This window comes from Chiloscyllium punctatum, chromosome 8, assembly GCF_047496795.1.
Source record: "Chiloscyllium punctatum isolate Juve2018m chromosome 8, sChiPun1.3, whole genome shotgun sequence".
In the NCBI taxonomy this organism is placed as follows: domain Eukaryota; kingdom Metazoa; phylum Chordata; class Chondrichthyes; order Orectolobiformes; family Hemiscylliidae; genus Chiloscyllium; species Chiloscyllium punctatum.
In genome coordinates this window covers 120,786,203-120,813,011 of record NC_092746.1, presented here as the reverse complement: position 1 = coordinate 120,813,011, position 26,809 = coordinate 120,786,203, and the positions used below count along the sequence as shown (strand labels likewise).

General features: G+C 48.5%; 1 protein-coding gene across 1 annotated transcript in view; it reads left to right on the top strand.

The window, feature by feature from the left end:
- Positions 1 to 26,809, top strand: part of LOC140480272 (growth hormone-releasing hormone receptor-like) — a 76,385-nt gene that overhangs the window by 10,633 nt on the left and 38,943 nt on the right. The window contains exons 4-5 of the mRNA XM_072574982.1: positions 1,184 to 1,281; positions 25,452 to 25,549. Coding sequence (XP_072431083.1) covers positions 1,184 to 1,281; positions 25,452 to 25,549 — 196 coding nt within the window. The remainder of the gene's footprint in view (positions 1 to 1,183; positions 1,282 to 25,451; positions 25,550 to 26,809) is intronic.

Genomic DNA, 26,809 nt, shown 5'->3' with positions numbered 1-26,809 from the left:
GATCCCCACAGGAAGTGCACTCTCTAAGTCTTGAACTTAGAACATAGAACAGTATAGCACAGGAACTGGCCCTTCGGCCCACAATGCTGTGCTGACCATGACACCAAATTCAACAAATCCCTTCTGCCTGCCCTTAGTCCATATCCTTCCATTCCTTGCATATGCTTGTGCTTAATTAAAAGCCCGTTAAATGCCCCTATTGTATTTGCCTCCACCCCCACCCCTAGCAGTGTGTTTTACACCCCTACCACTCTGTGTAAAAAGAACTTGCCCCATACCTCCTTTGAACTTTCCCTCTTTCACCTTAAATGCATGCTGTCTAGTTTTATACATTTTAACTTTGGGACAAAAGATTCTGAACGTCAACCCTATCCATGCATCTCATAATTTTATAGACTTCCATCAAGTTTCCCCTCAGCCTCTGCTGCTCCAGAGAAACCAACCTGAGTTTTTCTAGCCTCTCCCTATACCCTCTAATCCAGGCAGCATCCTGGGAAACCTCTTCTGCACCCTCACCAAAGCCCCCACATCCTTCCTGTAAATGTGGCGACCAGATGTGAACGCAATACTCCCAGTGCGGCCTAACCAAAGTCTGATAAAGTTGCACCAGGACACCCTGACTCTTGAACTCAATTCCCCGACCAATAAAGGAAAGCTTGTCATATGCCTTCTGGAGACGCTGCAGAGTTTTATGGAAAGAGTTTTTAAACCTTGGACATGGAGTGTTGTAAATATAGGCACCAATGGGCAATGTTGAAGGGGGTATCATCATAGCAACACTTTAAGGAACAAGGCTACTGCCATTATCTGAGAGTGAAGGAGATATGGACAATAAAGACTAGAGGCTTTCACATCTTGGAAACAAAAATATACCTTTGCACTTTGATCACAGAGAGCTCCATCGCTGCTGTGGATTATATGTAGAGAATGAGGGACCATTTTGAAAATAAAAATCAGACTTTGTATATCAGTCCTTCTTGTTGCTAGGTTACCTGATGACGTCAGGGACACCAAGTGCACCATGGGTATTTCCACACAATTCTGGACCAATTTGAGAGAATGTTCAAAACCGTCTGGCCCTGGGTATGTGGCGGGGAAGGATGTTTGAGGGGAGAGGCTGATTGATTGTGGATTTTTAGTGCTGGAATCTTTCATGCTACTGACAGTTTAATCTGTTTGCCAGGCACAATCACAAGAAACTGTACCAGTGCAGGATGGTCCGTCCGATCACCAGCAAACTTGACCGCTTGTGTAATGGACGCACCAGTACTGACAGCTGAGGTGAGTGTCTTTTCACCTGACCTCTGAAGGTAGCCTTTCTGGCACAACCAGCTGGTCCCCAGCACCGAAACAATCCAAAGAGAAATCAGTAATGCCTCCTCATCCTCTTCAAGTATGAAGACCTCGGAGAGGTCAAGAAAGGCAATGGAGACTTCGGCCTAGTTAACTTCCATTCGCCTTCCATAGCTCAGTCCCATTGGCCATCTGCATGCTCTTAAAGGGACTGCTGCGGTTCAAGAAGGCAGTTCACCACCACCACCTTCCCAAGAGAATGGGCAGTTCCCTCAAGAAATGGGTGATAAATGCCGGTCTAGCCAGCGAGGGTCATATCCCACGTGCGGCTTAAAAATAAACTTGCCCCTGGAGAAGGTGGTGGTGAATGCTGGAAATCAGAAACGCGAACAGGTATTGCTGGAGAAACTCTTCTTCAGTGAAGAGAGAGAAACAGAGTTCACGTTTCTCTCTTTCTCTCTCTCTTTTTCTCTCTCTCTCTCTCTCTTTCTCTCTCTTTTTCTCTCTCTCTTTCTCTCTCTCTCTCTTTCTTTCTCTCTCTCTTTCTCTCTCTCTCTCTCTCTCTTTCTCTCTGTCTCTCTCTCCCTACGGATGCTGTCTGACCCCCAGCGAACTCTCCAGCATTTATTATTTTCAATACCATTCCTCAGAACCTGTTGTGACTTGGGTAGAGGTGGTGACTGTGGACTGAGACTCACAATGAATGGGTGGAAAAGGATTGTAAATACAATTAAGGCATATAACTCGAAAGCACTGGAAAGATTTTCCATTACCTTCATACCTTGGTCTGCTGTAGACTGATGGATGCAGATTAATTGCTGTGATTATTCACCAGCCCTGATTACTATTGGCTCATGGAATGAAGCCAGGATTGTAGATGGACCCTGTTCTTTAATTATTTGCCTGCCAATTCCTTTGTTCCTATTTGAGTATCACCCATCAAAACAAAGAGCAGTATTTACATTGCTTGTTCCTTGTGGAGCTGCTCTCTGAGAGAATGAAACCCAGTGATTATTGGATTGATACCAGGGTCAGTCCAAAAGTTTATCAATGACATCTGCATCTTTATGAGGTCTTTCTTGCATTTTCTGATGTTTTCAACACTCTCCTGACAGAACCCTAGCTCTGATTCATCGTTTGCACAATAAACTAATCCGGAAAGTACCAGGCCACACATTATAAATGCACACAATTAATCGAAGGTGAATTAGGTTCGAATTATGATTAGGGATCAGCAACAAACACTGGGATTGCCAGCAACGTTCATAAGCCCCTGAAATAAAGATAGAATTCAGCTCAAGCTGATAATTTTAGAAACAGGGGAGATTTGAGCAGGAATAGACCCCTCTACCCTGCTCCTTCATTCAATATGATCGTGGCTGATTAACTCAATGCTCTAATCCCATGCTCCCCCCATGTTTTAGAATCAGCTTTCTTGTCACATAAGTACAGTGTAAAGTTTACAATTGCCTTCTTAGGTTAAAAAGATGCCAAGGCACAGCCTGAGTATAAATTCTTCGGGAAAAAGAATTCAAAAAAACAAAAAAAAAGTCCGGCATTACAGACTTTCAAGAGGACAAAATCACAGGAATAAATTAGAAAACTGAAGAGATAAGAAATTCAGAATAACAGTCACAATAGTACAATAAAGGGAAAAAAAAAGAAATTTGAAAAGAACAGAATTTAAGACAAAGTCTATTTCATGGCCCTGGGTATGATGACGCATATCCCTTGGTCACTTTAGCCACAAATACCTATATTGACCTCCATCTTAAAAACGCAATGCTTTGACCTCACCTACTTCCTGTGGCTGGGTCCCAATCCTCTGGGGGAAGAAATTTCTCCTCATCTCAGTCAGAAAAGGTTTATCTCACATCCTTCAACTAGGACAAAATAAAAACCGAGAGAACTGCAGATGCTTTAAATCAGAAACAGAAATTGCTGGAAAAGCTCAGCAGGTCTGTTGGTGGGTCTATTGTTAAAGTTCACTTGAGAATGGAACTTTTAAAAAAGTTCTGCGATTTACCGATGAAAGAAGGTGAAACCAACACGGTCATTCTAAAAGATGAGAGACTTAACAAACAATCCAGGCCTTTCTCAATATATAATTTCAGTTAAATCACACTGTAAACGTTTGCTATAAATTCTGTGCCTTACGATCTTATGCTTCCCAACCACCTGATGAAGGAGCAGTGCTCTGAAAGCTTGTGCTTCCAACTAAACCTGTTGGACTAGAACCTGGTGTTGTGTGATCTTTAACTCAGCAGGTCTGTGAAGAGGAATCAGAGTTAACGTTTCCTCAGAGCTGATGGTAGCTCAGAAAATGTTGGTTTATATGTAGAAGATAAGGTGGGGGGAGGGGGAAATTAACCACTACCCATTGTTATCCATTAACAGTCCCCATTAACAGCTATTCACCCACCTAGCTGGATCGTCATCCTCTCCTTTGTCTGTCCAATTGTTCTTGTGTTTGGGTTCTATTCCCATCTCTCTACCCTCTCCCCTACCCTACCTTCTGCGTATAAACCAACATTTTCCCAAAACGTTAACTCTGATTTCTCTTCCCAGATGCTGCCAGACCTGCTGAGCTTTTCCAGCAACTTCTGTCCTTAAACTGTGACCCCCTGGTTGTCACACCCCCCCCCCCCCCCCCCCACCGTGGGGAACATCCTACCTGTGGAGAGAGTGAGGACTGCAGATGCTGGAAATCAGTCGAGAGTGTGGTGCTGGAAAAGCGCAGCAGGTCAGGCTGCATCCGAGGAGCAGGAGAGTCGACATTTTTGGGCTAAAGCCCTTTGTCAGGAATTCTGATGAAGCGCTTATGCCCGAAATGTCGATTCTCCTGCTCCTCGGATGCTGCTTAACCAGCTGTGCTTTTCCAGCACCACACTCTCGACCCCCTACATCCTTTCTGTGTCTAATGTTTCCAGCCCTGTTCGAGGTTTATAGGTTACTGAGATTCCCCCTCATTCTTCTAAACTCCAGAGAATACCATCCTAACCCACTCGATCTCTCCTTATGTGTCGGCCATACCATCCCTAGGAATCGATTTGGTCAACCTTCCCGCGTTCCGGAATTATCCGTCATAAATATCCAGCTCTGCCTTTATCTCCAAGGGGAAGTGCTGATGTCTGATCCATGACCATGGGATGCATGCGTCCTTCTGAAGTTAAATTCACCAGGCGCCACCTTGGTGGGGGCATTTAATACCCACACAGGGGCAAGCAGAGTAGGTGGATGTTGGCATCAACCAGAGAGTAACACTGTCATGTTGCAGTGCGAAGTTAAAAATCACAGAACAATAAGTTATAGTCCAGCAGGTTTAATTGGAAGCACTAGCTTTCGGAGCGCTGCTCCTTCATCAGTTGGTTGTCTTCCAATTAAACCTGTTGGACTATAACCTGGTGTTGTGTGATTTTTAACTTTGCTGAAAATGTGTTGCTGGAAAAGCGCAGCAGGTCAGGCAGCATCCAAGGAGCAGGAGAATCGACATTTCGGGCATAAGCCCTTCTTCAGGGCCCTGGAGAAGGGCTTATGCCCGAAATGTCGATTCTCCTGTTCCTTGGATGTTGCCTGACCTGCTGTGATTTTTAACTTTGTACACCCCAGTCCAACACCGGCATCTCCACATCACGACGCTGCCTAGCAGAAAGCTGACCATGGATCAGCTGCCGCAAGGTTTGATTTGAGTGGCTCCATTTGATTTATTACAGGTAATGTGTACCATGGTGCAGTGAAAAATGTTGTTTTACGTGCTACACAGGCAGCTCGTACTATACAAGTGCATCAGGGTGACAGAACAGTGTGCAGGGTACAGTGTTGCAGTCACAGAGAAAGTGCAGAGAGAGAGAGAGAGATCAACGTTAACATTTGAGGCAAAACTGAAAGAACTGCAGATGCTATAAATCAGAAAGAAGGACAGAAGTTGCTGGAAAAGCTCAGCAGGTCTGGCAGCATCCGTTAAGTGAAATCAGAGTTAATGTTTCAGGTCCGGTGACCCTTCCTCAGAAGCTGCCAGACCTGCTGGGCGTTTCCAGAAAATTCTGTTTTTGTTATTGACATTTGAGAGGCCGGTTCAAAACTCTGATAACAGGAGGGAAGAAGCTGTTCTTGAATCTGTTGGTACGTGTTTTCAAACTTTTGTGTCTTCTGCCTGATGGGAGAAGGTGAGAGAGAGTATAACCGCGGTGGGAGGGGTCTTTGATGATGTTGGCTGCTTTCCCCAGGCAGTGGGAAATATAAATGGAGTCAATGGATGGAAGGTTGGTTTGCGTGATGGACTGGGCTGTGTTCACAACTCTCTGTAATTTCTTACCATCCTCGGTAGAGCAGTTACCACACCAAGCTGTGATGCATCCAGATGGGATGCTTTCTATGGTGCATCTATAAAAAATGGAAAGAGCTCATCAGTCACTGAGAGGCTAGTTAGCAACTGATTTCTGTTCCAATTGTCTCCAGAATTGTTTCAAGTTGTCCATGTCTACGGGGAACGGAGTGGCAGGTATTGAAGGACCTGGTTGGCATGGATGAGTTGGACCGTAGGGTCTGTTTCTGTGCTGTATGATGCTGAGGTGTCATCAGGGATGACTTAGTCCTGGCCTCTACACTAATCAGCGCAAGAGCTGTCGGCATGGACCCTGACTAATGGTGGTTCCTGTCAGTGGAGTGATGTGGGCCAGTGTATTGGATTGAATTGAATTGAATTTATTGTCCCGTGTACCGAGGCACAGTGAAAAGCTTTGTTTTGCGAGCAATACAGGCAGATCACAGAGTTAAGTAACATAGATAGTAAATAATAGGTAAACAGCGGCAAAAACAAAAACGCAGGTACAGGCGAATGTTAAGAGTTTGTGAGTCCATTCAGTATTCTAACAACAGTCGGGTAGAAACTGTTATGAAACCGGCTGGTGCGTGTGTTCAGGCTTCTGTACCTTCTCCCCAATGGTAGAGGTTGTAGAAAAACATTGCCAGGGTGGGATGGATCTTTGAGAATGCTGGCGGCCTTTTCTTGACAGCGGGCCTGGTAGATGGATTCTTTGGATGGGAGGTTGGCCTTTGTGATTGTCCGGGCTGTGTTCACCACTCTCTGTAACCGTCTCCGATCTTGAATGGTACAGTTGCCATACCAGGTAGTGATAGATCCAGACAGAATGCTCTCGATGGGGCACCTATAAACGTTTGCAAGGGTATTCACCGTCACGCTAAATCTCCTCAGCTGCCTGAGGAAGAAGAGATGTTGTTGGGTCTTTGTAACCAGTGCGTCCACATGAAGAGTCCAAGAAAGCTTGTGGATGACCACTCCCAGGAGCTTGACACTCTCCACTCGTTCCACCTCTGTGCTGTTAATGTATAGCGGGGGGCTAAGAGTGACATCCCGTCGAAAGTCAATAATGAGTACATTGGTTTTGCTGCCATTGAGGACGAGGTTGTTCTCAGTGCACCATTTTTCAGATCTTCCATCTCCTGTCTGTAATCTGTTTTGTCGCCATTTGAGATTCGACCGACTATGGTGGTGTCATCAGTGAACTTGTAAATGACATTAGTCTGGTATTTGGCGACGCAGTCATGGGTATACAGTGAGTACAGTAGGGGGCTGAGTACGCACCCCTGGGAGGCTCCAGTGTTGAGTGTTAGTGAGGATGAAATATTGTCCCCAGTCTTCAGTGATTGTGGCCTGTGGGTCAGGAAACTGAGGATCCAGTTGCAGAGAGTGGGACTTAGTCCGAGATCACTAAGTTTAGTCATCAGTCTCGAGAGGATAATAATGTTGAAGGCTGAACTGTAGTCAATGAGTAGGATTCTTACGTAGCTGTTCTTGGTGTCAAGATGTTCTAGGGAGGAGTGAAGGGCAAGTGATATAGTATCTGACGTGGATCTGTTGGTCTGATAGAAAGATCGGACTGGGTCAAGAGCAGTGGGGAGGCAGGAGTTAATTAATGCCATGACCAGCCTTTCAAAGCACTTCATGACCACCGAAGTTAGGGCCACTGGGCGGTAGTCATTGAGACATGCTGCATGAGCCTTCTTAGGCACTGGGATGACGTTGGCCCCCTTGAAACAGGCAGGGACAGTGTCTGCTATAGGGAGAGGTTGAAGATGTCTGAGAAGACCTCTGCCAGTTGATCTGCGCGTGCTCTGAGTGCACGGCCTGGTACTCCGTCTGGTCCCATCGTTTTCCTTGGATTCACACGAAGGAAAACTGATCTGACCTCTGATGCAGTGACAGTTGGGATAGGACATGTCGGAGTAGGTGTTACCCCTCCGCCAAAATTCTGCTCAAAGTGAGCATAGAAGGCGTTGAGACGATCTGGGAGGGATGTGTCATCGTCTGTTATCCTGCACTGCCTCTTTTTAGAACCTGTGATGTCATTCAATCCTTGCCATAGTCGCTAGATGTCTGTCCAGGTCTCTAGTTTGGATCGGTATTGGTCCTTGGCTGTCTTTATGGCTCTGCAAAGGTCATACTTGGATTCCTTATATTTGAGTAGGTCTCCTGATCTGAAGGCCTCACACCTGGTGTTTAGCAGGTTCTGTATGTCCTGATTCATCCAGGATTTCCTGTTGGGGAACACCCGGATTGACTTCCTCGGTATGCAGTCCTCCACACACTTGCTGATAAAGTATATGAGGCAGTGGTTATCATTATGGGAAGATGGAGTAAGCTGAAGGCAGTCCAGGGATTAGAATGAACTAGGAATGTAAACAGGAATCGTACAAATATTAATTTGCAGAAGGAGCCATTTGATCTATCCTGACTGTTTCTTCTTTACCACTAATACTTAGTGACTTACTCTGTCAACCTGCAGATTATTTCCTTTACGAGTTGCTCACAGACAGAGGTGAGGTAGTTTGCTCCCTTTTGGTCTGCAGCGTGACAGATAGGACAAAGAGAGGGTGACACAGAGTAGGGCAAACTGCTGGAAGAAGGAGGAGGAGGAGCAGCGTGTCTGTGAGAGAACGTCTCCTTTACCGTCCTACTCTGCCTGTTTAGGTTCAAATCCTCATGCCTCAAGGGTCAGGTTTGGCAGGAGCAACAGCCAAAACAAGAAGCAGCCATTAATGTTGTCTTTAGCTTGTAAATTCAAATAGACTGTAAAATGTGTGTGAGAGAGAGAGAGAGATATCTCCTCTGGCTATCCAATAACTGGACCCAAGGATAAGAGGAAGTGGTGGTGGAACACATCTGTCACTGGGTTAATGATCTGGGGGCTGAGGTTCTAAGGTCAGGGGCTAAAGCCATACCCTGGCAGTGGGTGCAATTTCATAGAGTCCCTACGGTTCAGAAAAGGTCCATACAACCCAACAAGTCTACACTACCCTCTGAAGAGCATCCCACCCAAACCCACCCCTCCATTTCCCATGGCTTGTCCATCTAGCCTGCACATCCCTGAACACTATGGCCAATTTAGTATGGCAAATCCACCCTAACCTGCACATCTTTGGACTGCGGAAGGAAGCTGGAGCACCCGGAGCTAGCTCACGCAGCCAGGGGGAGAATGTCCAAACTCCACACAGACAGACACCTGAGGCTGGAATCGAACCTGGGTCCCCTGGCGCTGTGAGGCAGCCGCGCTAACCACTGAGCCACAGTGCTCGCCCATTGACTTAAAATTTGATTAACAAACTGGGAATTGAAATTAGGGTCCGAAATGGTAACTGTGAAACTATCATTGATTTGTTATAGAAACCCATCTGATTCACTAATGTCCTTCAGGGAAGGAAACTTCCATCCGTACACGTGACTCCAGCCCTGCAGCAATGGGGTTGGGTCCCAACTCCCCTCTGACATGGCCCAGAAATCTACTCAGGTCCAGGGTATGCTGATGGGCAGCAAATGCTGGCCTTGCCCACCTCCCGTGAAATAATACAGGAGAAAAGAGAGGGAAGTGTGTCAGTGGGTGTGGGGAATAATTTGTCGTGTAGTAGAACACAATAAAACAGAAGTACTGTGATGCAGAGAGAGTCCTTCAGCACATCATGACTGCACTAGCTCTCCAAATCAACATAGTGTCTCAGTGCCAGTCTCCATAAGATAGCACAATGTTTCAGCTCAAATCATCACCTCTTTAGTGACACACTTGGGGAACTGGGAGGAACTGTGTACTGATTGCTATAAGAACAGTGCCTTTGTAGAAAGTACCATTGAAAGATAGAACATTTTAACTATTTAAAATTTAAGTTGCCAACAAAACAGTGTTTGCTAATTCGAGTTTTGGTTTAATGATTTGTTACAGTGAAAGTTCCCTTTGAAATGTGCAATCCTAATGTGCAATCCTTTTCTGCTCATGACCGCAAATTCACAGTTCACTCTGTCAAACCTCCGCTCAACACTCCCGGCTAGAAAGGGTAAAATCCCAATTACTTCAGTTTCTGGATGTGACTGAAGTCTCTTGTTACGGTTCCAGTAAACCTGTCCCTACAGTGTGGAGCCCAGAATTGATCACACCACATGTACTGCTCCAGCTGGATCTAACCAAGGCTTTAGCAAGCTTTCACATATCTTCCTCGCTTTTTTGCACTTCCAGTCTTTATTTATACCCAAAGAAGGCTGGAAGCCATTTCAACAGACGTCTCGGCTTGTTCCATTGTTTGTGACACTCTGTTTCTGCATCTCCTGTCTCATTCTTCTGAAAAAGCTGAGCAGTTTCTGATCATTGCCCCAGTCTGTCTGGGTCCTCAGTCATGATGATGATAATGATATTCCCTATAGTGTGGAAAGTGGCCCTTCGGCCCAACAAGTCCACACCGACCCTCCGAAGAACAACCCACCCAGACCCATTCCCCTACATTTACTCCTTCACTGAACACTACGGGCAATTTAGCATGGCCAATTCACCTGACCTGCACATCTTTGGAGTGTGGGAGGAAACCAGAGCACCTGGAGGAAACCCACACAGACACGGGGAGAATGTGCAAACTCCACACAGACAGTCGCCTGAGGTGGGAATTGAACCTGGGTCTCTGGTGCTGTGAGGCAGCAGTGCTAACCACTGAGCCACCGTGCTGCCCCTTATGATCGTATGCAATGATGGAGCAGATTCAGATGGGCTGAATGGCCTACTCTAATTCTGATCTTCCTTGTCCTGAGCTCTGTTCCTATTCTCCTCATTTTTAGCTTTTGCCTTTTGGATCATCAGCAAATCTTATCATAACGCCTTATACTGCACATCCAGGTGGGGGTGGGGGTGGGGGTGGGAGTGGGGGTCTGGGCACACACTGGTTACTGTCCCTGTGCCCGAGACAGACGTTCCTGGATCAAGACCCACTCCAACACTTGTCAGCCAAGGAAGGAGCGTTCAGAGTGAGGGAGAAAGTGGAGATGCTGGAGATCAGAGCTGAAAATGTGTTGCTGGAAAAACGCAGCAGGTCAGGCAGCATCCAAGGAGCAGGAGAATCGACGTTTCGGGCATGAGCCCTTCTTCAGCCTGTCATAGTGTGGCCAAACAAGTTGAGTATCAGTTTTGTAAATCCTTCCAACATGTCTTAAAGGCAGTCTGGAAGAGTGGGAGAGATTCCTGGTCAGTTAAGTGATAGAAAGGATGTTGGAGCTGGTCACTTGTCATATCTCCAGGGAATGGACTCTATACCATCACTGTCCATGCAGGGTCACAGAGATGTACAAAAGTGAAACAGACCCTTCGGGCCAACTCGTCCATGCCGATCAGATATCCGAACCTAATCTCGTCCCATTTGTGAACACTTGGCCCATATCCCTCCAACCCCTTCCTATTCATATACCCAACCAAATGCCTCTTAAATGTTGCAATTGTACTAGACTCCATCACGTACCACCCTCTGTGTGAAAAAGTTGCCCCTTAGGCCCCTTTTATATCTTTCCCCTCTCACCCTAAACCTATGCCCTCTAGTTCTGGACTCCCAAATCCCAGGGAAAAGAACTTGTCTATTTACCCTATCCATGCCCCTCATAATTTTGTAAACCTCTATAAGGTGTCCCCTCAATCTCTGACATTCCAGGGAAAACAGCCCCAGCCTGGTCAGCCTCTCCCTATAGCTCAGATCCTCCAACCCTGGCAACATCCTTGTAAATCTTTTCTAAACCCTTTCAAGTTTCACAACATCTTTCCAATAGGAAGGAGACTAGAATTGCATGCAGTATTTCAACAGTGGCCTAACCAATGTCCTGTACAACAGTAACATGACCTCCCGACTCCTGTACTCAATACTCTGCCCAATAAAGGAAAGCGTACCAAACGCCTTCTTCACTATCCTATCTACCTGCGACTCCACTTTCAAGGAGCTATGAACCTGCACTCCAAGGTCTGTTTGTTCAGCAACACACCCTAGGACCTTACAATTCATTGCAGAAGACCTGCTCTGATTTGCCTTTCCAAAATATCTCCAGGCAATGGAGCCTGTACCATCACTGTCCACATCTACAGGCAGTGGAGTCTGTACTGTCACTGTCCACATCTACAGGCAATGGCGCCTGTACCATCACTGCCCACATCTACAGGCAATGGAGCCTGTACCATCACTGTCCACATCTATAGACAATGGAGCCTGTACCATCACTGTCCACATCTACATGCCGTGGAGTCTGTACCGTCACTGTCCACATCTACAGGCAATGGAGCCTGTACCATCACTGCCCACATCGACAGGCAATGGCGCCTGTACCATCACTGCCCACATCTACAGGCAATGGAGCCTGTACCATCACTGCCCACATCTATAGACAATGGAGCCTGTACCATCACTGCCCACATCTACAGGCAATGGCGCCTGTACCATCACTGCCCACATCTACAGGCAATGGTGCCTGTACCATCACTGTCCACATCTATAGACAATGGAGCCTGTACCATCACTGCCCACATCTACAGGCAATGGCGCCTGTACCATCACTGCCCACATCTACAGGCAATGGCGCCTGTACCATCACTGTCCACATCTATAGACAATGGAGCCTGTACCATCACTGCCCACATCTACAGGCAATGGAGCCTGTACCATCACTGTCCACATCTACAGGCAATGGCGCCTGTACCATCACTGCCCACATCTACAGGCAATGGAGCCTGTACCATCACTGCCCACATCTACAGGCAATGGAGTCTGTACCGTCACTGTCCACATCTACAGGCAATGGAGTCTGTACCGTCACTGCCCACATCTACAGGCAATGGAGTCTGTACCATCACTGCCCACATCTACAGGCAATGGAGTCTGTACCGTCACTGTCCACATCTACAGGCAATGGAGCCTGTACCATCACTGTCCACATCTACAGGCAATGGAGCCTGTACCATCACTGCCCACATCTACAGGCAATGGAGTCTGTACCGTCACTGTCCACATCTACAGGCAATGGAGCCTGTACCATCACTGCCCACATCTCCAGGTAATGGAGCCTGTACCATCACTGCCCACATCTACAGGCAATGGAGTCTGTAGCATCACTGTCCATATCTACAGGCAATGGAACCTGTACCATCACTGCCCACATCTACAGGCAATGGAGTCTGTACCGTCACTGTCCATATATCCAGGCAATGGAGCCTGTACCATCACTGCCCACATCTACAGGCAATGGAGTCTGTAGCGTCACTGTCCATATCTACAGGCAATTGAACCTGTACCATCACTGCCCACGTCTACTGGCAATGGAGTCTGTACCATCACTGCCCACATCTACTGGCAATGGAGTCTGTAGTGTCACTGTCCATATCTACAGGCAATGGAACCTGTACCATCACTGCCCACGTCTACTGGCAATGGAGCCTGTACCGTCACTGCCCACATCTACAGGCAATGGAGTTTGTACCATCACTGTCCACATCTGCAGTTAATGGAGCCTGTACTGTCACTGTCTACATCTACAGACAATGGAGTCTATAACATCACTGTCCAAATCTACCAGCAACGGAGCCTGTACCATCACTGCCCACATCTACAGACAATGGAGCCTGTACCATCACTGCCCACATCTACAGGCAATGGAGCCTGTACCATCACTGCCCACATCTACAGGCAATGGCGCCTGTACCATCACTGCCCACATCTATAGACAATGGAGCCTGTACCATCACTGCCCACATCTACAGGCAATGGCGCCTGTACCATCACTGCCCACATCTACAGGCAATGGCGCCTGTACCATCACTGTCCACATCTATAGACAATGGAGCCTGTACCATCACTGCCCACATCTACAGGCAATGGCGCCTGTACCATCACTGCCCACATCTACAGGCAATGGCGCCTGTACCATCACTGTCCACATCTATAGACAATGGAGCCTGTACCATCACTGCCCACATCTACAGGCAATGGAGCCTGTACAATCACTGTCCACATCTATAGACAATGGAGCCTGTACCATCACTGCCCACATCTACAGGCAATGGAGCCTGTACCATCACTGCCCACATCTACAGGCAATGGCGCCTGTACCATCACTGCCCACATCTACAGGCAATGGCGCCTGTACCATCACTGTCCACATCTATAGACAATGGAGCCTGTACCATCACTGCCCACATCTACAGGCAATGGCGCCTGTACCATCACTGCCCACATCTACAGGCAATGGCGCCTGTACCATCACTGTCCACATCTATAGACAATGGAGCCTGTACCATCACTGCCCACATCTACAGGCAATGGAGCCTGTACCATCACTGTCTACATCTATAGACAATGGAGCCTGTACCATCACTACCCACATCTACAGGCAATGGAGCCTGTACCATCACTGCCCACATCTACAGGCAATGGCGCCTGTACCATCACTGCCCACATCTACAGGCAATGGCGCCTGTACCGTCACTGTCCACATCTATAGACAATGGAGCCTGTACCATCACTGCCCACATCTATAGACAATGGAGCCTGCACCATCACTGCCCACATCTACAGGCAATGGAGCCTGTACCATCACTGCCCACATCTACAGGCAATGGAGCCTGTACCATCACTGTCCACATCTATAGACAATGGAGCCTGTACCATCACTGCCCACATCTACAGGCAATGGAGCCTGTACCATCACTGTCCACATCTCCATGCCGTGGAGTCTGTACCGTCACTGTCCACATCTACAGGCAATGGAGCCTGTACCATCACTGCCCACATCGACAGGCAATGGCGCCTGTACCATCACTGCCCACATCTACAGGCAATGGAGCCTGTACCATCACTGCCCACATCTATAGACAATGGAGCCTGTACCATCACTGCCCACATCTACAGGCAATGGCGCCTGTACCATCACTGCCCACATCTACAGGCAATGGCGCCTGTACCATCACTGTCCACATCTATAGACAATGGCGCCTGTACCATCACTGTCCACATCTACAGGCAATGGCGCCTGTACCATCACTGCCCACATCTACAGGCAATGGCGCCTGTACCATCACTGTCCACATCTATAGACAATGGAGCCTGTACCATCACTGCCCACATCTACAGGCAATGGAGCCTGTACCATCACTGTCCACATCTACAGGCAATGGAGCCTGTACCATCACTGTCCACATCTACAGGCAATGGCGCCTGTACCATCACTGCCCACATCTACAGGCAATGGAGCCTGTACCATCACTGCCCACATCTACAGGCAATGGAGTCTGTACCGTCACTGTCCACATCTACAGGCAATGGAGTCTGTACCGTCACTGTCCACATCTACAGGCAATGGAGTCTGTACCGTCACTGCCCACATCTACAGGCAATGGAGTCTGTACCATCACTGCCCACATCTACAGGCAATGGAGTCTGTACCGTCACTGTCCACATCTACAGGCAATGGAGTCTGTACCGTCACTGTCCACATCTACAGGCAATTGAGCCTGTACCATCACTGCCCACATCTACAGGCAATGGAGTCTGTACCGTCACTGTCCACATCTACAGGCAATGGAGCCTGTACCATCACTGCCCACATCTCCAGGTAATGGAGCCTGTACCATCACTGCCCACATCTACAGGCAATGGAGTCTGTAGCGTCACTGTCCATATCTACAGGCAATGGAACCTGTACCATCAGTGCCCACATCTACAGGCAATGGAGTCTGTACCGTCACTGTCCATATATCCAGGCAATGGAGCCTGTACCATCACTGCCCACATCTACAGGCAATGGAGTCTGTAGCGTCACTGTCCATATCTACAGGCAATGGAACCTGTACCATCACTGCCCACGTCTACTGGCAATGGAGTCTGTACCATCACAGCCCACATCTACAGGCAATGGAGTCTGTACCATCACTGTCCACATCTGCAGTTAATGGAGCCTGTACTGTCACTGTATACATCTACAGACAATGGAGTCTATAACATCACTGTCCAAATCTACCAGCAATGGAGCCTGTACCATCACTGCTAACATCTACAGGCAGTGGAGTCTGTCCTGTCACTGTCCACATCTACAGGCAATGGAGCCTGTACCATCACTGCCCACATCTACAGGCAATGGCGCCTGTACCATCACTGCCCACATCTACAGGCAATGGAGCCCGTACCATCACTGCCCACATCTACAGGAAATGGCGCCTGTACCATCACTGCCCACATCTACAGGCAATGGCGCCTGTACCATCACTGTCCACATCTATAGACAATGGAGCCTGTACCATCACTGCCCACATCTACAGGCAATGGCGCCTGTACCATCACTGCCCACATCTACAGGCAATGGCGCCTGTACCATCACTGTCCACATCTATAGACAATGGAGCCTGTACCATCACTGCCCACATCTACAGGCAATGGAGCCTGTACCATCACTGTCCACATCTATAGACAATGGAGCCTGTACCATCACTGCCCACATCTACAGGCAATGGAGCCTGTACCATCACTGTCCACATCTATAGACAATGGAGCCTGTACCATCACTGCCCACATCTACAGGCAATGGAGCCTGTACCATCACTGCCCACATCTACAGGCAATGGCGCCTGTACCATCACTGCCCACATCTACAGGCAATGGCGCCTGTACCATCACTGTCCACATCTATAGACAATGGAGCCTGTACCATCACTGCCCACATCTACAGGCAATGGCGCCTGTACCATCACTGCCCACATCTACAGGCAATGGCGCCTGTACCATCACTGTCCACATCTATAGACAATGGAGCCTGTACCATCACTGCCCACATCTACAGGCAATGGCGCCTGTACCATCACTGCCCACATCTACAGGCAATGGCGCCTGTACCATCACTGTCCACATCTATAGACAATGGAGCCTGTACCATCACTGCCCACATCTACAGGCAATGGAGCCTGTACCATCACTGTCCACATCTATAGACAATGGAGCCTGTACCATCACTGCCCACATCTACAGGCAATGGAGCCTGTACCATCACTGTCCACATCTATAGACAATGGAGCCTGTACCATCACTGCCCACATCTACAGGCAATGGAGCCTGTACCATCACTGCCCACAACTACAGGCAATGGCGCCTGTACCATCACTGCCCACATCTACAGGCAATGGCGCCTGTACCATCACTGTCCACATCTATAGACAATGGAGCCTGTACCATCACTGCCCACATCTACAGGCAATGGCGCCTGTACCATCACTGCCCACATCTACAGGCAATGGTGTCTGTACCATCACTGCCCACATCTACAGGCAATGGAGCCTGTACCATCACTGCCCACATCTACAGGCAATGGAGTCTGTACCGTCACTGCCCACATCTACAGGCAATGGAGTCTGTACCATCACTGCCCACATCTACAGGCAATGGAGTCTGTACCGTCACTGTCCACATCTACAGGCAATGGAGCCTGTACCATCACTGCCCACATCTACAGGCAATGGAGTCTGTACCGTCACTGTCCACATCTACAGGCAATGGAGCCTGTACCATCACTGCCCACATCTCCAGGTAATGGAGCCTGTACCATCACTGCCCACATCTACAGGCAATGGAGTCTGTAGCGTCACTGTCCATATCTACAGGCAATGGAACCTGTACCATCACTGCCCACATCTACAGGCAATGGAGTCTGTACCGTCACTGTCCATATATCCAGGCAATGGAGCCTGTACCATCACTGCGCACATCTACAGGCAATGGAGTCTGTAGCGTCACTGTCCATATCTACAGGCAATGGAGTCCGTAGCGTCACTGTCCACATCTACAGGCAATGGAGTCTGTACCATCACTGCCCACATCTACAGGCAATGGAGTCTGTACCATCACTGCCCACATCTACAGGCAATGGAGCCTGTACCATCACTGTCCACATCTCCAGGCAATGGAGCCTGTACCATCACTGCCCACATCTACTGGCAATGGAGTCTGTAGCGTCACTGTCCATATCTACAGGCAATGGAACCTGTACCATCACTGCCCACGTCTACTGGCAATGGAGCCTGTACCATCACTGCCCACGTCTACTGGCAATGGAGCCTGTACCATCACTGCCCACATCTATTGGCAATGGAGCCTGTACCATCACTGCCCACATCTATAGACAATGGAGCCTGTACCATCACTGCCCACGTCTACAGGCAATGGAGCCTGTACCATCACTGCCCACATCTACAGGCAATGGAGCCTGTACCATCACTGCCCACATCTACAGGCAATGGAGCCTGTACCATCACTGCCCACGTCTACTGGCAATGGAGCCTGTACCATCACTGCCCACGTCTACTGGCAATGGAGCCTGTACCATCACTGCCCACATCTATTGGCAATGGAGCCTGTACCATCACTGCCCACATCTATAGACAATGGAGCCTGTACCATCACTGCCCACGTCTACAGGCAATGGAGCCTGTACCATCACTGCCCACATCTACAGGCAATGGAGCCTGTACCATCACTGCCCACATCTACAGGCAATGGAGCCTGTACCATCACTGCCCACATCTACAGGCAATGGAGCCTGTACAATCACTGCCCACATCTACAGGCAATGGAGCCTGTACCATCACTGCCCACATCTACAGGCAATGGAGCCTGTACAATCACTGCCCACATCTACAGGCAATGGAGCCTGTACCATCACTGCCCACATCTACAGGCAATGGAGCCTGTACCATCACTGCCCACATCTACAGACAATGGAGCCTGTACCATCACTGCCCACATCTACAGGCAATGGAGCCTGTACCATCACTGCCCACATCTACAGGCAATGGAGCCTGTACCATCACTGCCCACATCTACAGGCAATGGAGTCTGTACCATCACTGCCCACATCTATAGACAATGGAGCCTGTACCATCACTGCCCACATCTATTGGCAATGGAGCCTGTACCATCACTGCCCACATCTACAGGCAATGGAGTCCGTAGCGTCACTGTCCACATCTACAGGCAATGGAGCCTGTACCATCACTGCCCACATCTACAGGCAATGGAGTCCGTAGCGTCACTGTCCACATCTACAGGCAATGGAGCCTGTACCATCACTGCCCACATCTATTGGCAATGGAGTCTGTACCATCACTGTCCACATCTACAGGCAATGGAGTCTGTACCATCACTGCCCACATCTGCAGGCAATGGAGCGTGTACCATCACTGTCCATATCTCCAGGCAACAACATGCCTGGAAGGTTGCACATTGCTAAAACAATAAGGTCAGGCCCCTTAGTGAACTGTAATATGGCCCTCCTACCATGTGTTAGTGATGTACACTCTATCACTAATGGGATGGTGTGGGGTGAACTGGAAGGCCAGAGACTTTTTCCTCATCAACCAATTCCGACAATATCCCTGAAATAAACAGCAATATTGCTCTGATACTTCCTGCTGTCCTTGAGAATAAAACTTCATGTTTGTTTGGAGAGATCCTCCCCTCTCATCAATGAGTCTCTGAGTTTAGAATGATGAGGGTGGGGGGATCTGACTCAAATGTATACATTTCTCAACAGGCCGGAGCAGATCCGATTTAGGGAGGGTGTCACCCCAAAGTGGGGAGTTGAGAACCAGGGGACATCGTCTCGGGGGATGTGGGTAGACCATTCCGGACTGAGATGAGGAAGCATTTCTTCACCTGGAGGGTAGTAATCTTGTGGAAGTCCCTGTCACAGGAGGCAGTGGTGGTCAAGTCACTGAATATGTTCGAGAAAGCGATAGATCATGTATTAAAATTCAAAGGCATTGAGAGGCATTGGCAGCACTGGGAGGCAGTGGCCTGGTGGTATAATTGCTGGACTATTAATCCAGAGACCCAGGTAATGTTCTTGGGACCTAGGTTCAAAGCCCATCACGGAAGATGGTGGAATTTGAATTCAACGAGAACCTGGAATTAAGAGTCTAATGGTGACTGTAAATCCGATTGTTGGGAAAACCCATTTGATTCACCAATGCCCTTTAGGGAAGGAAACTGTCATCCTCACCTGGTCTGGCCTACATGTGGCAATGTGGTTAACTCTCTAACTGCCAACAGGACAATTAAAGATGGGCCTAGATGCTGGCCTGGCCAGCGATGCCCTCATCCTGTGAATGAATGAACAATAAAAGTGGGAATATGGCATTGAGATAGAGGGTCAGCCATGATCATATTGCATAGCAGAGCTCGGGCTGAATGGCCTACTCCTGCTGCTAGTTCCTACGTTATTTTGCTATCTTTTTGCTAGCTTTGTACATTGTTGATGATCTCCAATGTTGTCCCTCCACAAAGTGAGGGCCCTGGACATGACTCAGAGAGTCACACGGTCACTTCCCGCCCAACGCAGGTCAGTGATGAGAGGTTGGGGAAGATCCTTTATTCCCTGGTGAAGATCTTGGGAGTGGGGAAGCCTGGCGAAGGCCTGAGCCATTACTGTCTGCAGGTTACTCGCTTCTTTTTCCTTCGGGAGGGATTCCAGCGCGCGGTTCATTTTGCCACCTTCAGGCTGTGTCAGCTCTCCGACCTTCTCGGCTGTGCGCAGCGGTGGGGCTGCTGCCCACAAACACGGCACTAGCTGAACCGAAGGGTGTTGTTGTTGTTGAGAGCCTGCTGAATCCAGTGCTGTTTCCTCCCAGTGAGTCTGTGTTCTTTCAGTGTATTTTTAGTGATGGTTTTAACACGACGAGGAAGCTGTGAACAGCACTTCACTTTATTGTGTACCTTCTCAAGTGCTCATTATTGGAGAGACAGTGTTCTTCTTTGATGTTGGCACCGAATTGTTTGGCGGAGATCTCTCGTTTATAAATGCTGCACAATCACGGGCTTATCCCTCTCACATCTGAAACATTCCAATCGATGCAAGCCGCTGTTTCCGTTCACAAAGAACATGGGAACAGAACTATCCAACCAGCCCCACCATTCCACACAATTGTACCGGATTGAACATTTCAATATCTTTTACGTATCCCATTCCCATTTCTCCATACTCCATGGGTGAGTCATAGAGATGTACAGCACGGAAACAGACCCTTCAGCCAACTTGTCCATGCAGACCAGATATCTTAAATTAATCTAGTCCCATTTGCCAGCACTTGACCCATATCGCCCCAAACCCTTCCTATTCATATACCCATCCAGATGCCTTTTAAATGTTGTAATTATATCAGCCTCCACCACTTCCTCTGGCAGCTCATTCCATACACGTACCACCCTCTGTGTGAAAAGGTTACCCCTCAGGTCCCTTTTATATCTTTTAGGAGAAAGTGAGGACTGCTGATGGTTAGCGTTGAGAGTGCGGTGCTGGGAAAGCCCAAGAGATCAGGCAGCATCCGAGGAGCAGGAGAATCAACATTTCAGGCTCCTTGGACCACACTCTCGGTCCCTTTTAAATCTTTCCCCTCTCACCTTAAACCAATGCCCTCTAGTTCTGGACTCTCCTACCCCAAGGAAAAGACCTGGTCTATTTATCCTATCCATGCCCCTCATGATTTTATAAACCTCTATAAGGTCACCCCTCAGCCTCCGACGCTCCAGGGAAAACAGCCCCAGCCTGTTCAGCCTCTCCCTGTAGCTCAAATCCTCCAACCCTGGCAAGATCTTTGTAAATCTTTTCTGAATCCTTTCAAATCTTTGCTCTAGAAGGGAGACCAGAATTGGACACAGTATTCCAAAAAGTGGCTTAACCAATGTCCTGTACATCCACAACATGACATAGAACATAGAACATAGAACAATACAGCACAGAACAGGCCCTTCGGCCCACGATGTTGTGCCGAACTTCTATCCTAGATTAAGCACCCATCCATGTACCTATCCAAATGCCGCTTAAAGGTCGCCAATGAATCTGACTCTACCACTCCCACGGGCAGCGCATTCCATGCCCCCACCACTCTCTGGGTGAAGAACCCACCCCTGACATCTCCCCTATACCTTCCACCCTTCACCTTAAATTTATGTCCCCTTGTAACACTCTGTTGTACCCGGGGAAAAAGTTTCTGACTGTCTACTCTATCTATTCCTCTGATCATCTTATAAACCTCTATCAAGTCACCCCTCATCCTTCGCCGTTCCAACGAGAAAAGGCCGAGAACTCTCAACCTATCCTCGTACGACCTACTCTCCATTCCAGGCAACATCCTGGTAAATCTTCTCTGCACCCTCTCCAAAGCTTCCACATCTTTCCTAAAGTGAGGCGACCAGAACTGCACACAGTACTCCAAATGTGGCCTAACCAAAGTCCTGTACAGCTGCAACATCACCTCACGACTCTTGAATTCAATCCCTCTGCTAATGAACGATAATACTCCATAGGCCTTCTTACAAACTCTATCCACCTGAGTGGCAACCTTCAAAGATCTATGTACATAGACCCCAAGATCCCTCTGTTCCTCCACCTGACCAAGAACCCTACCATTAACCCTGTATTCCGCATTCTTATTTGTTCTTCCAAAATGGACAACTTCACACTTGGCAGGGTTGAACTCCATCTGCCACTCCTCAGCCCAGCTCTGCATCATATCTAAGTCCCTCTGCAGCCGACAACAGCCCTCCTCACTGTCCACAACTCCACCTATCTTTGTATCATCTGCAAATTTACTGACCCACCCTTCGACTCCCTCATCTAAGTCATTAATAAAAATTACAAACAACAGAGGACCCAGAACTGATCCCTGCGGAACTCCACTTGTAACTGGACTCCATGCTGAATATTTACCATCTACTACCACTCTCTGACTTCGACCGGTTAGCCAGTTTTCTATCCAATTGGCCAAATTTCCCTCTATCCCATGCCTCCTGACTTTCCGCATAAGCCTACCATGGGGAACCTTATCAAATGCCTTACTAAAATCCATGTACACTACATCCACTGCTCTACCCTCATCCACATGCTTGGTCACCTCCTCGAAGAATTCAATAAGACTTGTAAGGCAAGACCTACCCTTCACAAATCCGTGCTGGCTGTCCCTAATCAAGCAGTGTCTTTCCAGATACTCGTAAATCCTATCTCTCAGTACCCTTTCCATTACTTTGCCTACCACAGAAGTAAGACTAACTGGCCTGTAATTCCCGGGGTTATCCCTATTCCCTTTTTTGAACAGGGGCACAACATTCGCTACTCTCCAGTCCCCTGGTACCACCCCCGTTGCCAGTGAAGACGAGAAGATCATTGCCAACGGTACTGCAATTTCCTCTCTTGCTTCCCACATAATCCTAGGATATATCCCGTCAGGCCCGGGGGACTTGTCTATCCTCAAGTTGTTCAAAATGTCCAACACATCTTCCTTCCTAACAGATATCTCTTCTAGCTTATCAGTCCGTTTCACACTCTCCTCTTCAACAATACAGTCCCTCTCGTTCGTAAATACTGAAGAGAAGTACTTGTTCAAGACCTCTCCTATCTCTTCCGACTCAATACACAGTCTCCCACCACTGTCCTTGATCGGACATCTCAACTTCTATACTAAATCAGAAACGTATTCATTTCTACCTCAAACATTGAGCTTGATTTGATTTGATTTGATTTATTATTGTCCCATTTTCCATGTTACAGTGAAAAGTATTGTTTTGCGTGCTATTCAGACAAATCATACCTTACATCGGCAATATAAATATGAGGGTAGATAAATGTGAGATGCTGTGTTTTGGAAAGGCAAATCGGGGCAGGACCTCTACTCTTAATGGAAAGGTCCTGGAGAGTGTTGCTGAACAAAGAGACCTTGGAGTGCAGGTTCATAGCTCCTTGAAAGTGGAGTCGCAGGTAGATAGGATAGTGAAGGCGGTGTTTGGTATGCTTTCCTTTATTGGTCAGAGTATTGAGTACAGGAGTTGGGAGATCAAATTGCAGCTGTACAGGACATTGGTTAGGCCACTGTTGGAATATTACGTGCAATTCTGGTCTCCCTCTTACCGAAATGATGTTGTGAAACTTGAAAGGGTTCAGGAAAGATTTACAAGGATGTTGCCAGGATTGGAGGATTTGAGCTACAGGAGAGGCTGAACAGGCTGGGGCTGTTTTCCCTGGAGTGTCAGAGGCTGAGGGGTGATCTTATTGATGTTTATAAAATCATGAGGGGCATGGATAGGGTAAATAGACAAGTCATTTTCCCTGGGGTGGGGGAGTCCAGAACTAGAGGGCATAGGTTTAGGGTGAGAGGGGAAAGGTATAAAAGAGACCTAAGGGGCAACTTTTTCACACAGAGGGTGGTGCGTGTATGGAATGAGCTGCCAGAGGATGTGGTGGAGGCTGGTACAATTGCAACATTTAAAAAGCATTTGGATGGGTATATGAATAGGAAGGGTTTGGAGGGATATGGGCCAAGTGCTGGCAGGTGGGACCAGATTGGGTTGGGATATCTGGTCGGCATGGACAGGTTGGAACGAAGGGTCTGTTTCCGTGCTGTACCTCTGTTTGACTCTATGACTCTAATAGAACAGAACGCAGAATATAGTGTTACAGCGATAGAAAAAGTGCAGTGAAAGATCAACTCGAATACATGAGAGGAACATTCATAAATCTGATAACAGCGGGGAAGAAGCTGTTCTTGAACCTGTTGATATGTGATTTCAAACTTTGGTATAATCTGCTCAATGGAAGGGGGTGGGAGAGAGTATAACCGGGGTGGGAGGGGTCTTCGATGATGTTGGCTGCTTTCTCGAAGCAGTGGGATGTAGATGGTGTCCGTGGACTCTCTGCAATTTGTTGTGGCGTTCAAAGAGTTAATGTTCAAAGACTAGTCCCCACAGCCCTTGGGGACAGAGAGGGTCAATTAGGACATGAGTGTGGATTGTGGGTGTGAAAGGACAAGGGAGTGGGGAGGGAAGATGAAGTCAGAGACATTAGTAGGAAAGGGCAAATGCTGGGGCTAGGAGTGAGGCGGTGACCAGGAGAGTGAGAGAGGTGGGGGAATTGACTAATGAGAAGGAAGGGAAAATGATGGATGGATAGATGGGGGGGTGGGGTGCTGGAGTGGGAAGGGTTGGGGGAGTGGGCGAGGGGAAATGCAACTGGGGAGAGAGGGGTATCAGAAAGCAGGAGGGAAGAAAGATTTGGGGAGCTTGAGAGACAATGATGTTGGGGAGAGAGGAGGAGGGAGTCTGGGCCAGGGGAGAGAGAGAGGGGGGAATCTGGGGGATGGAGAGATGGCAGGAGTCTGGGGGGAAGAAAGAGAGAGAGAGAGAGGGGGGAGTCCGGGGGATGGAGAGAGGGGGATTCGAGGGGAAGGAGAGAGGGAGGTTGAATCTTGGGGAAGGGAGAGAGAGTGTTTGGAGGAGGGAGGGGTGGGAATCTGCAGAGGAGAGAGAGGGGAACTAGGGAAAGAGAGAGAGAGAGAGACAGAGTCTGGGAGAGGGGAGGGAGAGAGGGGGAGTCTGGGGGAGGGGAGGGAGAGAGGGGGAGTCTGGGGGAGGGGAGGGAGAGAGGAGATTTTTGCCAGGGGAGGAGAAAGAGAAAGCGTGAGTCTGTGGGAGGGAGAGATGGGAGTAGTCTTAGGGGGAGAAAGAGAGAAGGGGGTGGAGTCCAGAGGGGTCAGGGGAGCGAGAGAGAGAGAGAGAGAGAGGGAGTCTGGCATGGCGGGGAGTGGGGGAGAGGGAGTCCGGGGTGAGGGGGATAGACAGAGGGGAACTCTGGGGGAGTCCGAGGGGAGGAGTTGAGGGACTGGAACTCTGGAACTGGTATGAGTGAGAGGGTGGAATGTAGAAGAAGAGACTTGCATTTTCATAGCGCCTCCAAAGTGCTGCTCAGTTACAGAGGCCCCTGTCAGCTGTTGGTGGTGTGGTAGCACTGACCTGGATCCTGCACTGATATGTGTTTTTAATCTCAGGCGTCGTACTATGGAACAATCCAGACCATCTACACAGTGGGCTATAGCCTGTCGCTGGCTGTACTGTCTGTCGCTGTCTTCATCCTGTTAATGTTTCGGTGAGTTACTCACACTCACAGCATTCACCTAGAACACACCGGGACGCGATTTAATCACCGACGGTTTCTGTCTGTCAGTCAAACCTTTCCAATTTAACAGACAAAATGATAAAAAAAAAACAAGTAAACCGTGGGTGCTGGAAATCAGAATCAGAAATTGCTGGAACAACTCAAAAGGTCTGGCAGCACCTGTGGAGAGAGAAAGCAGAGTTAATGTTTCAGGTCCTTCCGCAGAATCGATTTGAGCAATTAACTTGGTTAATGGAACCAATCGTTGATGAGCCCAATCCATTTGGACATAAAAAGAAGGAAGGCATTTATATAGCGCCTTTCCTGCATGACCCTCAGGCTCCTCAAAGAGTTAACTCTGTCCCACGGAGTCATTAGTGTGATGCAGGAAATATGGCAATCAATGTGCTCAGAGCAAGCTCCCACAAGGAGAATTAAGGTGGTGAGCAGATCATCGATTCTGTTTTTCACTGAGGGACAGATCTTTGCTGAAAGCTCATTTGTTGAAATGGTTCCTTGGCATTATTTGGCATCGACCAGAGGGGGAGGCCTGGGTTTAATGTCTGACTTCAAGGGTGGCAACTCTGACAGTGCAGCACCCCTCCCCCAGTGCAGCTGCCAATGGAGAGCACGGGCCCAGAGGTGGGGGCATGAGTCACGTATATTGAAGACGATGGGAAATCAGAAGCGTCTCTCCCCCCTTCCCTGCACAACCTCGGGACGAGAACTAAAAGGAGAGTGGCCCCAGAGAGAGGAGGGTAAAGAGTAGCTGAGGAGAGGGATGGATTGATCTGTAGCTGAGGTGTGTTGGGAGAAAGTGAGGGCTGGAGATTAGAGTCGGAGAGTGTGGGGTTGGAAAAGTAGAGCAGGGAGAAAGTGAGGACTGCAGACGCTGGAGATCAGAGCTGAAAAATGTGGTGCTGGAAAAGCGCAGCATCCGAGGAACAGGAGAACCGACGTTTCGGGCATGAGCCCTTCATCAGGACTGTGTCGGGCTGCTGACGAAGGGCTTGGACCAATGCATTCCTGATGAAGAGCTTACCCTGGAAATGTCGAGACTCCCACTCCTCGGATGCTGCGTGACCGGCTGTGCTTTTCCAGCACCACACTGTTTGAAGCTGAGGCAGGCTGTTGGGTTCTCGTTGTCAAGGGGAGACATGGGAACGTAGATCTTGCTGAATGATCGTCCCCACACTGATAGGTTAATGCCCATCATTTCAGCGGCTGGAAAATTGCAGGATGGGTCCTAGC